General features: G+C 32.1%; 1 protein-coding gene across 4 annotated transcripts; it reads left to right on the forward strand.

Annotated features, from left to right (window-relative positions):
• The first annotated feature begins 5,090 nt into the window (after positions 1-5,090).
• Positions 5,091-16,629, forward strand: LOC126754133 (actin nucleation-promoting factor WASL). Of its 4 annotated transcripts, none has more exons than XM_050466040.1 (8): positions 5,091-5,651; positions 5,922-6,264; positions 11,497-11,724; positions 12,295-12,394; positions 12,476-13,020; positions 13,096-13,293; positions 13,352-13,528; positions 13,593-16,629. In XM_050466040.1, the coding sequence occupies exons 2-8, from the start codon at positions 6,139-6,141 to the stop codon at positions 13,854-13,856; spliced, it is 1,638 nt and encodes a 545-aa protein (XP_050321997.1). In that variant the 5' UTR covers positions 5,091-5,651; positions 5,922-6,138; the 3' UTR covers positions 13,857-16,629. The 4 variants fall into 4 exon arrangements, with proteins under 4 accessions (XP_050321997.1, XP_050322018.1, XP_050322026.1 ...); XM_050466061.1 differs by having other exon boundaries at positions 5,091-5,537; XM_050466069.1 differs by having other exon boundaries at positions 5,091-5,459.
• The last annotated feature ends 1,202 nt before the right edge of the window (positions 16,630-17,831 follow it).

Raw genomic sequence — 17,831 nt, forward strand, 5'->3', positions numbered from 1 at the left:
TTGCACGCAAATATACATAGCTTTTGGTCTGACATATTTTACAGCCCTTGCAAATATTTTTCTGCGTGTGTTTGTTGTTGTGCCGTTGTAAATCTGCAATTCTTGCACCGTGCACCGGGTCTTACAAGAGCAAGAGAATACCCCTATTAAACACACGCAAAAAATTATTTGTAATGGCTGTAAAATATGTCAGACCAAAACCCATGTTTATTTTCGTGCAATGGCACGTAAAAATATAATTGCAACCTTGTTTTAGCTATCATTTTACATATAGACATTTACGTCGTTAAATTGTTGAGAAAGGTAAGTTTTAAATAGATTTTATAATTTATATTTAAATTATAAATGTTACAGTTTTTTTTTGTTAAGAATGAATGCAGAAGGTGCGCCAATTTACAATAGTCATTTACAATAATTTGACCGAATCAGCTGTTCAGATATTACTAGTTTTTACAATGGGTGCTCTCGTGCTCTTGCACATTTCGGTATAGGATTTTTGCATTTTGTGTCATCGTGCAATCTTTCGAGAGCAGGAGAATCCACCTATTATATTGTAGAATTTGATAGTATATACCTATTTTTAATATGTCCTCATAAGGTGTTATATTTTATATAATAATGTTATCTGAAAGTCATTGAAATTTTAAATGTTTTCAGTACCCTATAGTCTTTGTGGCATTGGTTCTACTGCTTTTCAGAGTGGTTAGGTCAAAGGCCCATCTCACTTGGAGCAGTGAGGTTATCTACGCAATAAAATTAAAAAATGTCCATGGTTTATAAATTTCATCGAAGAAAACATAAACTGTTAGGTATTTCAGTGAACAGCCAAAAATACTTGGATGTGCGCAAAATATCAAAAAGAAGCACAAAACTAAACAAAACGAATGGGGTTTTTACTATTTTCTTATCTTCATATTCTATTTAAGAAAAATTATGTGCAAGCGATCAACTAAGGAAAGGGGATCTGCAAAAATACCGTTATTTATTTTCGCTTCTGTTGCACTCGTCCTCCCAAAACCGATATTTTTTACAAAACAAAACACGGGTCTTTATGTCGCTTCTTCATTCGCGGCTGGGCTAGTTTAGATTCAAACTTATGTATGTGCAAGCCTCATTCTACTTTTATCTGCCTACAACTCATGCCTTCGCTAGTTGCTAAGTGATGAATGCGTCTTTCGCTTCCGATCCGTACAACGTGGCATTCTTACCAAATAATTAAAATTAAAAGTAGTTAATTATCTTTCTATTCTCTCGATTTAATACCTTTAACTTACTTCTTTTTCAATTAACTTCGCACAAATAAAGATATGTTCATTTTCTACTAACTATATAAATCACAATCCCTTCCCTAACGAAGCATCTCTAAAAATCTGTATTCCTAGCAAGTTGCCAAAGGGGACTGCATATTTTTATACTCTTGCAACATGTTGCTACAGAGTTTAATAGTTTTGTTCACCTAACATTGTATGTATCATCTAAAGCTAAGCGATATAGCCGTCCGTCCGTGCAAGCTGTAGCATCAGTAAAAATTCAAAGATCTTATTGAAACTTGGTATGCGGGTTGCGTAGTACGAAAAAACAATTACGAGTCCTCCGATAGGTGTAATCGGACCACTGCCTCGCCCACGAATCGCCATTAAACGAATACCTATAAAGTGCTATAACTAAGCAAAAGCCAAATTCGCTTAGGACAATTCTTATAAGAACTATTACCAACACTATGGAAATAGATGATCTCGGATGATAACTCCCCATATAAAATTACTACTAAAAGCGGGATAAATTAATAACCAAGTACGCCAGAGACATTAAATTTGACCCCCAAGGTACTAACAGAAGTTTTCAAGACCGGAGCATTTTCTTTTAGAACCATAAGAAGTGATCTAGTGACTGATGCCCAGAGCATACTAAAATTATGGAGGGAAAAATTTTCCAGCCTGATGAATGGCAGTGAAAGCATAACACCATGAGATGGTGAACCCGATTCCCCAATCGATGACGACGGAGCAGACGTTCTATTGCCCGACCATGAAGAAGTTCGAATTGCACCTCATCAATGTGGCGTTAAGCCTGGAAAATCAACAACTGACCAGATATTCACCATGCGCCAAATCTTGGAAAAGACTCGTGAGGAGTGAATCGACACAAACCGTCTGTTCGTCGATTTTAAAGCCGCCTTCGAAGACACGAAAAAGATCAGCCTCGATACCACTATGTCTGAACTTGGTATCCCAACGAATCTAATACGCCTGTATAAGCTGTCTTTGAACAACACCAAAGGCTCCGTCAGTACCGGGAAGAACCTCTCCGAACCTTTCGATATCAAGCGAGATTTCAGACAAGGAGACTCCCTATCGTTTGACTTCTTCAATCTATTGTTGAAGAAATACGAGCTGCAGAACTAAATAAAGATGGTAAAATCTTCTATAAGAGTGTGCAGCTGCTGGCATACGCCGATGGTATTGCTGGTACATCTGAATATATACATATGTAAATATATACATATTACTTATGAAATATATTTATCGATTGCAAGTAGTGTCGTAGTAGCAAAGGACGTTGCCTAAAGTTCTCAATTAGTAAAAAATCTTCAAACTAATGAATTTTTTCATTTAATTAATTTTACGAACGTATTTAATAATTCAATTAAAAACGTTTGTTTTGAGCTCCAACTGTACAAATTTTACTTTCCGTTTGGCACAGTAAAATGTAAAATTTGTTTACGGCATAGGAACATTTTTCACCCCAACCAAGAATCTCAGTATATACAGTAATAAACCTTTTCTTTGTTCACATACATATACTCACCTCCAGAAAATCTTAGGGTGTTGTGTTACACTTTTTTTGCTACTTTCATGGTAATCAGGGTGTTGTGTTAGCATTTAAACTACATATAAATTTTAAATTTTGATGACTGATACTTTAAAAGATATTAAATAATACATGTGTTTACGTTATTTAAGTGATTATATTGAATTACTAAGCATATCTGTTCAATTTTATTGGGATATTAGTTGTTGTTTAATGTTAAATCAGTTTTTTTGTGTAATTTTTAAACACGCTTCAAGTATTTCCAAATTTTTACATGCAGTAGGATACAATTCTGGGTGGTAATTTGTCGTTTGACATATACAAATTGACAACTCGTTAGCCGTTATAGGAAAACATCAATTGGAAATTGAGTTTGAAATGAAAGATATGTCGAAGTTTTTAATAAGAATACATATTAGTGTTAATAATAAAGTTTATATTAAAAATCGTAGAGCCTTTTTATTGCTGCGAAAATTCACAACCCGACATTTTAAAATACTTTTTGTAAGAATTAGAACATATTTTTCTTTAAGAATTTTTAATAGGCAGACAGCCAGCTCTCATTTTCGGCACATCAAATTTTTGTGCATTTCACATAGGTAACCACCTCCCCCTTCTAAAAGTTAGCTTCTGTATTTTAATATATTTAATAAAGTTGTAGGATTTTGGATGCATCTATTGTGAGAGCTTAGAAATCTTTATTAATTATTAAATTATTTTGTGCAATATTTTTATTTAAATTTTTATGTAAATTGTTAAGTATGTTTATTTTAAGTTGTAAAGGCCTATTAATTAATAATATTTTGCCAATTTACAAAAGTGTTTACTTTTCTGTTTACAATTTGCAAGCCATTTGACAGTTTTTCACTCTTGTTCTTCTCAACACGGAACTATGACGTTTCGTAATGGCGGTCGTCGTAATCTTGTATTCTATCATTCTTGACCCCAACTCAACACAGAAAAAAACGTTACCATTTGGCACACAGCCAATGTACTGAACATTATTAACTACCTGATTACATCTGTTTGTTTGTTTACCATTTTTTCTTCAAAAACTACATCCGCACATAAGAAATTGGGTTAGCAATTAATAAATATTAACCATACGCAAACAATACCAGAAAAAATAACGGTACCTACTAGATAACTGCATTTGAAGTGTTGCCAACGTAAGTGTACAGTTTTTTCTGCCAAAATGTGAGATATTTTAATTTTTTATCATATTCAATATATATTTATTGTTAAAATTTTATAAAAATACGAAAAGTCCAACAGAATGAATTGAATACCGACTATTAATACTTTCCAGACGAAATTTATGACGATAATTTCGATAACTAAATCCTTTGCGGTTGAAAGAAATAAAATGAAGGCGTTTTAATATTTTGATGTAAATTCAAATCAGTAAAAGTGACTTCTAAATGTTATAAAATATTTTAATTCCGTATCTTATTTTCATCCTTATTCACCATTTTTTAAAATATTCCCATTATACTATGCATATTAAATACCAAAAATACATAACAAAATTAAAATTCCTCTACATATCGTATATATAAATTTGAAACCGAGCGCTATTGCAACATGAAGAGAATTTCAAAATGAAAAGGAGTGCTGAAATGCGTAGCAGCGAATAAAAAAAACAAACAAGAACAAAAAGCATACCTCCCGAGCACGAGCGGCACGGTCCTTTCGCCATTCCTCGTCGCCTCCTCGCCCACGAAACACCGGTTTGGGTGGCAAAAGAGTTTCGCACACAGAAAAGTTCCTTCGAAGTCAAAACAAATGTATGTATGTATGTATCTCTGTACGGTAGCTTACCTATTGTTCTGTCACTTTAATTGTGTATAAAGAAGTTATCCGGTACTAAAAATAACTTTATACCCGGAATTTTAACTTTATTATTTCAAATGTTTGGCAATAATGCCAATTAAGGTAAGTACAAACATTTTATAATGCAACTCTGTGATATTTTTCAAAAGAACTTATGGAATAGGAACATAACAGTAGGGCATTTATAATATTAATACAAAATTGCAATTGTTGGTATCAAAGACAGCTTAATAATGAACTAAAATGAAAAACTATTTTATAACTTTGTAATCAACATATGTATATATATTTATATACACTTTGCTATTATAAAAAGTAATGGTGTATAAATAACAGATGGCAAAAACCTTTTTATTTTGACGGTGCCTGTGTTAGCTCTTTAAGTTTGATTTCATTTGTTTCAGTCAGCAATTCATGAATGAGTCCATTTCGCTGGGTTTACTTGTTGTCAATTAGAGTTTGACGTTTAATGTCGGTGGTGAAAAATTTCTAAAAAAAAAAGTTTCTTGCAAAATTTTTCGATTCATTTGCATTTTGGGTTTACAACATCTAATTGCGAACTGCTTGTTAAAAAACCACTATAAATTTGATGGTTTAAAGATAATTTATCATATTGAGAAATTATCGAAATCAAACCTGTCATAATGTGAAAAGCAAAAAACAATTTGTGTACTATACGTGAAATTCAAAATACAGAACTGTACAAACGACTTATAACAAAGAAATCTTAAAGAAACCACGAATTTTAATCGATCTAGGCCTATAAATAAGTGGCAAAATACTTTTGTAATAATCTTCCACCATCAACAGCTTACGTTATTGCAGACGACGTGTCCACGCCCACTGAAAAACCATAATTAAAACATGAATAAAAGCTGATTTCAATGCAATATGTACATATTTGTTATTATATTAACTCTTAACTGTGTTAGACCCAATATGTGCAGTATATTACCAAAAATTAATTATGCGATATTTAAATTAAAATAATCTGAATTCCATTTGAAGTAAGGCAACAGCATTTTCATATGTGTGTAGAAATCAAACAAGAAATTAATAGATTTTCACGGTGGAGGCAAATTGGTTGTGACTCAAAAATTCAAACGATGTCAGCAGAGCTTATTCTACAAAAATTCGAGCTGCTTCTTCAGCAACTTTAATAATTACTGTTTTTCAGATGGTGACGAAACGTGTGTCACTAGACTGACTGGTTATGGTATACTTATTAGTAGTAACTTACGTTTGATTACTTTTTTGTTACATTCATGTCATTCCAGTACTACACATTAGAAGTCGAAATCGATAGTTTTTGGATTGTTGTGAAACGTTGGTCAGTACTTAAAATTATATTGATATTAAGCATTGAGCGTTATGCTTGACAAAAGTCAAAAGAGCTCCTAAAGCTTTATTTGTTATTAATTTAAATAAAACAACAATTAAAAATAAGTGAAACTCTTTTTACTCTGAATAAATCGGAAATAAATAAATATACAAATGAGTGCAACTATGAGACAACAAGATGGGCAGGTGGGCTCGCGACCAAAGATGAATGCTTCTAGTGACTTATTGACCAAGGATGAGAACGAAGTTGTCTTCAGTTTGCTGGGCAAAAAGTGTCAGGTGAGTAGTACACACAGTTATATTTCATATATTCGTAGCTACATATGTAACAAAACTTGCACATATCACATCCGAATCATTGGATCAACCGCAGTTAAAAAAAAAACAATCAAAATATAATATAGTGAAAAAACGAAAACCTTACTAACAAATATTTATTTATTAAACTGAGGCGAATCGGCAATGTACATTTGAAAATATAGTGGTATTTAAGAAAAATTTTATTAAATCTGAGTAATAAGTAGCAATAGCTTAGTTAGTCAATAGTGAAATCAATGATAACAGTATATATTTATTTTTATCAATAATTCCTTCAATTTTAATTTTAACAAAGATTTCTTTATATGTGTTGCTTGTTTTAGCAGAAATCATAATATTTTAAATAATACATGTTAGTTATGTCTAATAAGATTTCGTTAAATATTTAGTAAAATAAATTTTGGGTAGAAAATTAACGTTAGTCCTAAACTTCGTAAAATTGGTAGTTATTTCTTATATCATCATACCTGGTGTTATCTTGAAAATATTTGAGCCGCACTGATAATATTATGTACATATTTATTGTAGATTTCAACGTATGTATGTGTAGATTAGAAAATATCAATATCTACAAACTATTTAACTCATATATTTGCATGAACGTAAGTATAAATACAATTGGTTAATTACAGAAATGCGATAAGATAAGTTATAAAATTCGCTATATTTAACTTTCCACCATCACAATCAACTAAAACTGAGTATTATGGTTTTTGTTCAAAGCATTTTATGGAAATATGAAGGAAAGTTTCAATTACACATTACTATAAAAAAACATATGAATATTTATTGTTGGAATTCTCAGAAATCATAAGACCTTAGCAAAAAATTCGAACAGCCAAAATCCAAATAAAACACCCATCTAAAGAAAAATTACTTTTTTAGTATTATTTTGGTAATAGTACGAAATGAGAGTAAGTTAAGATTTAAAATGTGTTTTTATCATAGTAATTAAAGTTTGAAATTTTTACACATAATAACACCTATCTATCTATAAAGACAATGACATATTGAAAAATAAATATTATATTGTTATCAAATTTGAATCCTAGTCATAGTATTTAGGTTGCACAATGCGGAAAATAAATAACTCAACTCATATGTTTTACGCTGCGGGGTTCACTCTGTTAATTATTACAACTGCTTAGTTCTGATGGCCGACATTGGTCTTAAAAAATCACCTGTGTAATCACGTCTACTTCTGGTCTTATCGATTTTCATACAATCTTTCTCTATCATATGGTTATACTCATATATTTATATTATCATATATTCAAGTAAATAAGCTTTATGATTTTTCATAACACCTAATAGGAATATATCCATTAATAGGCTTTGGTTTGTTATCAATCTACAGTGTACAATTTATTTATTTGTTTGTTTCTTTTGCGATGCTCATCCGATTTGTTAGTTAATAGTTGTACTAATGGATACTGTCCCACTTTTCCAAAGCTAATTCTATTATTTTGCCAAGTTGTTCTTGAAAATAAGTGCTTACTATGTATAAAATATTTTTACTCCTACAAGTACATTCGAGTTATCACTATATACCTGCATGAACAAAATTTGCGATAAAACGCACTAACGAAAACAATTAAAGTGATTATGACACTTATCAGAAAGTTGCAAACTTGTTTGTTTAGTGTGATTTTTGGCATGAAGTTAAGAAAAACATGACTAAAGTATATCATGAATATGGTTTTATTTTCTTTTCAACATTTTGAAGTAAATTACATAAATGTTAGTATACAAATGAAAAATTATTGACGAAGGTCAAGAAGTAGTTTATCCAAAAAAAAAAAAAAAAACATTTAATAATATTACAAACAAAACATCCTTTTAATTGGATTCAAAAACCATTTGTCTCCTTGATTGTGGGAAATTGTATACATAGGTTTCAAAATTCTCAAACATATTACACATTCTTGTACAAAAGCTTCAACATCCCAAATTTCAAGTTACTCAAATTTAATACATATCAACAAAGATAAAACCACCTTTTTTTGCTTTGAGAGTGTTTATTTGAGGACTCAATAAAACCAAAAAACATATATTTTGAAAGCTCTCTCAATCTAATTTTTCTAATTAGACTTACTGTCGACAAAGTATTACATAACATTTTCCATTTCGATATTTCACCAATACCTACAATGGAAAATAACATTTTCAGCCAAGGTCAAAAAACACAGTTACAAAATGCTTTGCAAACAGCAAAAAGACAATAGCAAATTTATTGATTCGACAAAATGCAGGTTAAAGTGTGGCGCCACACATAGACCGGTTGGCCTACTGCATTCACCGCATCCAAATACAAAGCGCGCATAAATAGCAACACAACAATGGGTCAAAAGGCACTTTGAGTGCCAGGTAAACAACTCATTATTGTAATGCTCACTGATATAATTAAGTTGAGAATCTTGTCTAACCTTACGTTGATGCAAGTTTATTTCTTGTGCCAAATAGTAATGCTTGGAGATTTAGGTTGGGGTACCAAGCCACGAATATTAATGATATCAATATTTAATTATATCAGATTACTTATATTGGAAGTCATGAATATTTTTAAAGAAGTCAGAAAATGTAATTTTCACTTTAACATTAAAATACTATTTTTTTTGGAATGTTGTCGTGGTTACGGTGTTTGGTCGCATAGAAATCTTACTTCGTTCTGGTAGAATTTTTCGACTTTTTACAAAATTTTTGTTTATTGCGACATCCACATCAACTTTGCAATTATTGATTAATTAACTTCTTAAAATATTAGTTATATACAACATACATACATATGTAAACTTAGAGACCAGCAAACAAAAAAAATGCCTATCTTGACTTAACCCCTTAAGTACATGTATGCTCTTTTCAAAACAGGCTCCTGCCAAACACGTTGCATATTTTATAAGAATACATAAATGGCTATAACAAGTACATATGTACATATGTATATACTTTTGCATGCACACAAGCACAAGCAGTATTATATGCATGTTTTTGGCTTGTTGTCCCTTGTATGGCATGTATGGCCGACTGTGTTATGAGGAGTGCAAGGATCGTTCATTTTGAGACGCTACTGATCTACTAGGTTATGCCAATAATATATTTATAAATAAATTTATCTATAAATTGACAAATATGACGTTTTGAAGTGAGTGGGATAATCTTCCATGCGCTAGCTAAGTATATAATATACATACAGTAGAGGCCCGCTAATCCGGACATGGCCTAATCCGGATTCCACTGTAATCCGGACAGGGTTAAAAAACTCAAAATTTCTATTATGTCCGTTGTAATCCGGACCGACATCCTCTATCCGTATTCTCTAATCCGGATCTCATGTTTATTATTCACTACATTCGCTTTTATGCTTTATTGGTTTAAATTATTTTTTGTTTTATTGGAACATGTGTATTATTTGTTATAATAAACAAACAGAAATTTATAAATATTTTTTCATAATACATAGTTCTGATATGTCTTTGGTAATCCGGATTTCCTTATATTCCGGATAGGGGCCGGTTTTAATTGATCCGGATTAGCGGGCCTCTACTGTATGTATATAACTGTCTCAAGTTAACATTAAAGTTTATAAATATTGAATCTTCGATTTTACGATTTATATCCACTTTCATTGCGAAAACAAAATGGATTTTTGGTTATTTTTTTGGAAGGGGCATGTTATTTAATATATAAATACAAAAACTGCATTTACAGATTTACATGTACTTTTATAATCGGAAATTTTATTTTGTAAAATAATGACTTCCCAAAAAATTTTAAATTATTGTCAAAACCTTATTTCTTTCATAATTTCTGGGCAAATGTATTTTAAAAGGTCGTGTGAAATTTTTAGCCATTTCAGAGAAATTTTCCACACCGACTCTGAAAACAGTGTTGCAGGAAAGTGGTGTTTAAAATTTTGGAAACCCATTAAACTAACTTTAAAAATTCTTGCAAATACGCTCATATATCTGAAACTATTTGCCGGATAATACTTTCAAATATATGTATGTACATTTGAATTACAGGAAATATATCGATGTTTTGAAATTCACAAGCTGACTTAACCCCTTAAGGTAAAAAAACACCATATAATATTATAACTTTAAAAATTTGAAATTATATTTTGGGGTTTTTAATTTCAACATGACTACTATTATGACATTAAACATATTATAACAAAGGAGCTCTTAATATTATTATATTATATTTACATAGTTTTAGTTATGAAAGTTTTTTAAGAAATTGCAATTGGACGACCAAATACTGTAAGTATACATATATACTACTATATAACAGTCTCCGGCCGGATTAAAATTTGTTTTTGCTAAGTTATAAATCTTATTTTCAGAGCTACTTATATTTTATTAGAAATCCTTTATTTTTACATACTTGCTAAAACGAATCTATTGATCACTGGGTGGTGGGCAACTTTAACACTCTTAATACGCTTTGGTTATAGCTTATTCAACACCATACACTATGCTTACAATGTTGGTGTTTTTATTTTTGTTGGGTTGCACACAAGTTCCATTGACATTGCCAAATGTTTCTCTGTACGCTGATATGATTTTTACGTGCTCACAATGTTAAAATCCGAATACATAAGAGTAACCAATAACGCTGATTGTCGCGCGCATGCGCAATCCACACCTCGAGCACTAAGTTACAAGTAAGCGCTAAAGTAGTCTTTTCATCTTTATTGGTCAATTGCAAGTGAATGTTGCCTTGTCACTTTACAACTAAGATGCATTGATATGCAAAATAAACTATTTTGTCGCATGTTCATTCGAACCATTCATATATATTAGTATGTAGTATATAAGCGATCATCCACAAAAACATACCCATATTATGTCTACCACTCTTTGCATTCCCATTACTTCTGCACGACGCTAATACCCAAAGTGGGCAAATTAAATTGAAAGTGCATAGTCAGAGTTTAGACGCGACAGTACAGTCAATCGGGAAAGATATGCGCATGACCGGCAGACACCATATTAAAATATACGGCATTCGCATAGACAGAGTTTCTAATGATCAAACAAACAAAGGTTGTCAAAACAAAGCACACTAAAATGTTTAATATTTTTTTACTCTTCTTAATGACTTTGTAATTGGCTACTTAGTGAAAATTGTGCAGAAAATGAAAGTGAAATTACGGAGTTAATCGATTTTATAATTTTTGTTATGTTGCAGACGTTAAACACAGCAGTGGTGCAGATCTACAAAACGGAGGGTTCCGCACATTCGCATTGGAAGAAGAAGCATACTGGTGTCGTGTGTTTTGTAAAAGATAGCGCGAAAAGATCGTATTTCTTACGAGCTTACTGTTTAATAAAAAACGAACAGATATGGGAACATGAGTTGTACGACGCCATGAAAATGATAAAGGCGCGACCTTTTCTTCTCACCTTCGAAGGCCAAGTAAGTCACATTAAATTAATAGACGTTAAATAACATTAGGAATGCGCATTTTATCCTTGCAAATATGCTTTAGTTTTATTTTAATATGGAAAAAATATTACTGCCAAATTGAGAATAGTAAACCGGATGCTTGTCCTAACTAAAAATTGCAAAATATTATTCCTAAATTATATGAAAAAATTCATATTTCATAGTTTTTAGGATTACATTTGAAAAAAAGTATAAATTTTCACAATCTTATTTTGAACTTCATCAAATTAAATTTTGCAATTATTTTGTATTAATACTAAAAAATAAATGAGAATTATTCCAAATTTACTAAAGAAAATTTTAAAGCCCAATCGCTTCTAATTTTAAGGCCACCACTCACTATATGTATTTGTATTGATTCATATTGACTCTGCTCTTGGAAACAGCGAAGAAAATATCAAAAAAAAATAGTTAAAAAAATATACAATAATATGCTTCTATGTACATATATCCATTAAAAAATATCATTGTGTATTAATATTGGAGTTTTTACGGAAGATAATCAAACTAATAACAAAAATTGTACTCATTTTTCACTAGGATGGGCACGTAGGTTTGAATTTTGTTTCTGAGGAGGAGTGCGATTCCTTTTATAGAGCTGTGGACACAACAATTGAGACGAGAAATCGAAAGAAATTAGGTTAGAGCTCTGCTTTACGTCAATTTTAAAATAGTTTAATATAAAAATGTCATAAATGTTTGTATTCAATATTTTATGCAGAAAAACGGAATCGTGCTAAAGCACAAGCAGCCCCAAACATTCCCCCGCCGGTTAATAGGGACTCTACGAGACCAACGCCTGCGATCAGTCAAACGACAACGGACTCTAGCGTGCAATTGCGAAACCATCCTCAAAAAATTAATTCGGTTACACTAACTCCTGGACCTAACCCGGTGGCAACATCAAAGAATTTTCTCAGCAGTAGTTTTGGTCTCTCAGGCTCATCATCCGGGAAGGACAAGAAGAGAAAAGTTACAAAGGCTGATATAAGTACACCGACAAATTTTGTGCACATAAGTCATCTCGGTTGGGATGCAGATAAGGGTTTCGATATAACGGGCAATGAGAATGACGAAGTACTCACAAGTTTCTTTGCCAAAGCTGGTGTATCTGAAAATGAGCTGAAAGATCGTGATACGCGTGCATTCATCTACGACTTTATTCAGAGTAATAATGTGTTAGCATCGGTAAAATCGGAGCGCGTTGAATCGCCAAAATCTACTGCTCCCGCTGTGCCTCCACCTGTGCCAAGCCGTCACCAGCATGTAAGTTAAAAAAAAAAACAAGAAATGGTTCCTTATATAAATAATAATATTTATGAATAATTCAATCGCGATCAGCACCAAAATGGTTCAACTGTAAGCCAAAGAACTGCACCACCACCACCGCCTCCGGCAAGACAACCGCCTCCTCCGGTGCCCACAACAGTGCCAGGTGCGACACGTGCACCAGCACCACCCACTAGACCGCCACCCATAAACGTCGCTCCACCCCCACCAGCACCACCTCAAACCATAGTGGCTGCACCAGCCACAGCAGTAAGTCTCTCAACAATTTCCCCCAAATGTATTTTGGTAATGTTTTTTTAAATTACAGCCGCCTCCTCCACCGCCACCGCCTCCACCACCACCACCGGCAATAACAGAATCACCATTAACAAATACGACTGATGCACCGGCGGTAGAAACAAAGCGACCAACAGCAACATTGCCAGTTGTACCAGACGTTCGGAGTGCGCTCCTGGAGAGCATACGTAAGGGCAAGACATTAAAGGTATTTAAAAATATTAAAGTCATTTTATATATGTAAATAACCGTTTTCATTTGAATGGTTGCAGAAAGTAGATACGACTGCACTAAGCACTGGCAGTGGGGATTCTCATAGTGATCTTATGTCCGAAATTCGCGGCGGATTTGAATTGAAGCCGTCACATGATCGCACGCCAGCTAATCGCAATAGCGATGACGCCACTGGTCCCGCCGGTAGCGATGCTCTGGCGGTCGCTTTAAGACGAGCATTGCTCGAACGGGAACGCGTCATGCAGCCGTCAGATGATGAAAACGACGATTCGTCTGGTAATGACGATGAATGGGAGGATTAAATGCTAAATTGGATAAGTAATTTGCAATAGAGTTGTGATGTAAACATCTGTACGTTAACAATGAAAGAAATTTATAAACGATGAAAAAGATTGCATTATAAAGTCCAATACTTCATTGATATTTCGTTAACTAATTAAATTCTATCTAATGTATCTATGTATACATCTGTTACAGCGATCTACCATATGCATATGTATGTGTAATTACATATTTATACCCTGAAATTATAATTTGACGTTTGTAACATCCAGAAAGAAAAGTCATAAAACCTATAAAATATACTTATGTATGGTATATGTAAACGATCAGAATGATAAACTGTATGTATGACTGTATATACGCGAAATACTCTCTCAGTACTTTAGATATCGCTCTGAAATTTTCCACACGTCTCTCCCAAAGAAGCTGCTCATTTGTCGGAATCGCCAACGTCGAAACACTATAAAATATAGCTGCCATACAAACTGCACTACAGCATATACATAACTTTCATAAAAACGAATTGATCAAAATCCAGTCTTTGTATGCAAAACTTTTGTATTTGATAAGATATATTCATGAAATTTGGTATGGATTATTGTCCTACAGTACAATTTCCGAAGAAATTGTGTAGATCGGTCCGGTATAGCATACAGCTGTCACACAAAGCCCTATAAAAATCATACTATAAATTTTATTATATCCTTGTAAAAAATGCTCCTGTGAAAGGTATTATGGCTTCGGTGCTACAGAAGTTAATGTTTTTTCTTGTTTTTGTTTAATTTATGGTTTCTGGAAATTGGTAATGCCAACAGAAATAATATATTGAATAAAGGAAAAATTATAACTAAGGTGAGCGTAAATAAAGTTTAGATATGTTTCAAATTATTATTTCTTGTAATTCTAAAATACATGACACAGCATTGGGTTTATAAGCAATAAAGGTTGCCATTGCAATAACGCGCCAGCCTATTGCTACACATTTCTTAAAAAAAAGCATTAAATTAATTGTTGACAGTATACTTACATACATAGTACAGATGTAAATTGCATATCCTTGCTCAATTAGAGGTTTAATTCTTTACCACTAAGTAGCTAATGTTAGTATAAAGATATAAAAATATTTTTATTTATGAACAAATCCAAAACAAGTGATAGACTTAGGGAATGTTACTTGGAGTAAAACAAATTTTAACTTGTATAGCATAACAAAAAGTCGACTTGAAAACTATAAACTATTGTACAAAATAAAATATATAAATGTATATTAGTAAATGTGAAACTAAATCTGAAACATAGTAAACCCAATGAAGTGGTGAAGGGAAGTATACGCGTATGTATCGTATCGTATGTTAGTTAGCAAGATGAATTTTTAGTACTTTTACAATTGGGAAAATACTTGTATACAAGAAGACCAAAAGAGAAAAGCTTTTAGGGTCTGAAATCATACGATCAGTACATGAACACTTCTTAGCATAATTCAGAATGAAGATATAGATATGTACGTAGTACATTAGTTCTGATTTAAAAGAAATGTTGAAAAGAGCAAAAGCGAAAAACTTTAAAAACATTATTAAAGCCAGTTAATTAATATTTTAAGATTCTTCTTTTCAATTTTACATTAATTACGTGCGTCTGTATTTTGCGATTTTGTTATTCCTCTAGACGTTTAACATGTCCGAAAGCACAGCTTTGAGTGACTGATTAATCAAACAAATAGCTTAAAAATAGTATTTAATTTGACTTAGGCGTTCATCGATGGTATTTGAAACTTTGAAGTAAAAAAGCAAATCCTTGAAATCTAAAAGAGTTTTATTTTAAATATAATTTTAAATACCATATATGTACATACATAGGTCATTGGTGTGCCAAAAAGTTATTCATAGATTTTTAAAAATTATAAAAAATGTAGAAATTAAGTAAATTTTGAAGCTAAGACAAAACGACTGGAGGCAAATGATCTTTACGTGGAGATCAGCTTCAATTCCGCAAGAACAATAATTACTTCCTTGCAACTACATACATACTTATATGGCACATGTGAAGTTTTTCGAAATTCAAAAAAATTATCTTTTGCGTTTATAGGTATGTATGCATTTAGTTAAAATTTGAAATTCTTACTTACATCACTTTTGCAAAGGTGCCTAGATACCCAATTAAAAAAGATGAACATTCTATTTTACTATACTGCAATTTCAACATACACACACACTTTAAATGTTTTTATTATGATATGAAATTATTTTTTGCCAATATCAGTAAAGAAATTGTGATTGTGAACTTCACTGAAACAGACCAGAATAAAACTGAGCTAATATTAATTATATTAAATAAGTATACAGAAAAATTGATTGCACCAGCTATAAAGATGCACCCTGTATACAACGTAGAGCAATTAAACTCGAACAAAACCAAAATTTATTCACACTGAGGTGCAAAGTAAAAACTAAATAAATTTAATTAAAAATAATAAAGAAGCAATACTACTAAATGTATATGTATATATACAAGCATGCACACTCATACTTACATATATGTACATACATAAAATTTATTTGCTTTTGAACTCTAGGTGTATAATTATTAAGTGAAAAAATATAAGTTACAGTTAAAAAAATATCACTTTTTCGGAAGTTTTCACTAGAATCGTTTAATTTAGCACCAATATTAACCATTATCTAATATAACTTAAGCTATGTAAGTTACTTGGTAACAAGAACGCATTTAATGCAAAAAATTAGTCATTTCTTTAGAGTGTAAAGAATTAGTTGCTATACAGCTAATAAACAAAAATCAAGTATGTATACATATTATTTTATAAATGTCAACTTATGTCATTTCTGTCATAAATTCATATTGCTGACTATTATTACATATTGAATTAAAAATAAACAGCAAAATATTGTTTTGGTGAAATATTTTTTCAAACGAAACTTCTAAGATTATTAACATATTTATTACAATTATATGTATGGTTAACCAAGTTAAAATATAATAAATAAAAAGATATTAAACTTACCAAAGATTTCTACTGTTTTGTTTTTGTTGAATTCTTAAATATACGTTAAGCCAAAGCGTACTAAACCCTAAACTCTTAAACTTTCCGCTCCCACGACGGTCGAATTTTTTCTTCCCCTACGACAACAACAATAAATCCTAAACTCTGGGCTTAAAAAGCCTTTAACAATTGTTGGCTAGAGTATTAAATTATTATTGCCCAAAAGATTGAAATTCGAAGGTCAGAACTTAGAATGTTATGCCAGTTTATTTACCTGTAAATTGTTTTATTTTATAATCTCTTTTCGGTGACCATCACTGATGCTGGGAGATAATATAGTGCCTTACTCTGTGAATGGAAGTCACCTTGTCGTGGTGCATGGGTTAAGTCGCAAGGTATACCCGATGTTCATGTAGATAGTCAGAAGCATGCGTGCGGCAACCAAGAGCTGCCACCTCCTAATCCAGGTTGTTAGTCGAAACCGTGTTGTCATACCGTACGGTCGCATTTTTTTTTCTCTCGCTAGTGCTGTTGTTGAGCATCTGCATTCTAGCGGTGTCTGTGTTATAACGCTACTTTACAGTTGTGCACTAAAAACTTGTTTACTGTTATTTTCTCGTTGTGTTTATGTCTTATTGTTAACTTGTGCTACATTCCTACATTTTTGCATACATAAGAAGTAATATTCTCACAATGCCCCCTGGAGCCAACAATCTGGATAATAGGTTTGCCCTATTATCCTCAGCCCAGAAGACTAAAAGAAAAAAGCCTGAACAATCAACGTTGGAACTATTTCCGGAACTCCCTATAACAAAGAAGGATGACCCCAAATACCTCGTCATTAAGTCGCGGGATGCCAGTAAACCTATTACATCCATCTCCTGCTTCGCGATTTATAAAGGTATTCAATCTATCAGTAAAGATATTAACAACATCTCGTCACTTCGCGATGGCAGCCTACTCCTCCTTGTAAAAAATCAAAAAATTGCTGATAAAT

Source organism: Bactrocera neohumeralis, chromosome 2 (assembly GCF_024586455.1).
Source record: "Bactrocera neohumeralis isolate Rockhampton chromosome 2, APGP_CSIRO_Bneo_wtdbg2-racon-allhic-juicebox.fasta_v2, whole genome shotgun sequence".
Lineage (NCBI taxonomy): Eukaryota > Metazoa > Arthropoda > Insecta > Diptera > Tephritidae > Bactrocera > Bactrocera neohumeralis.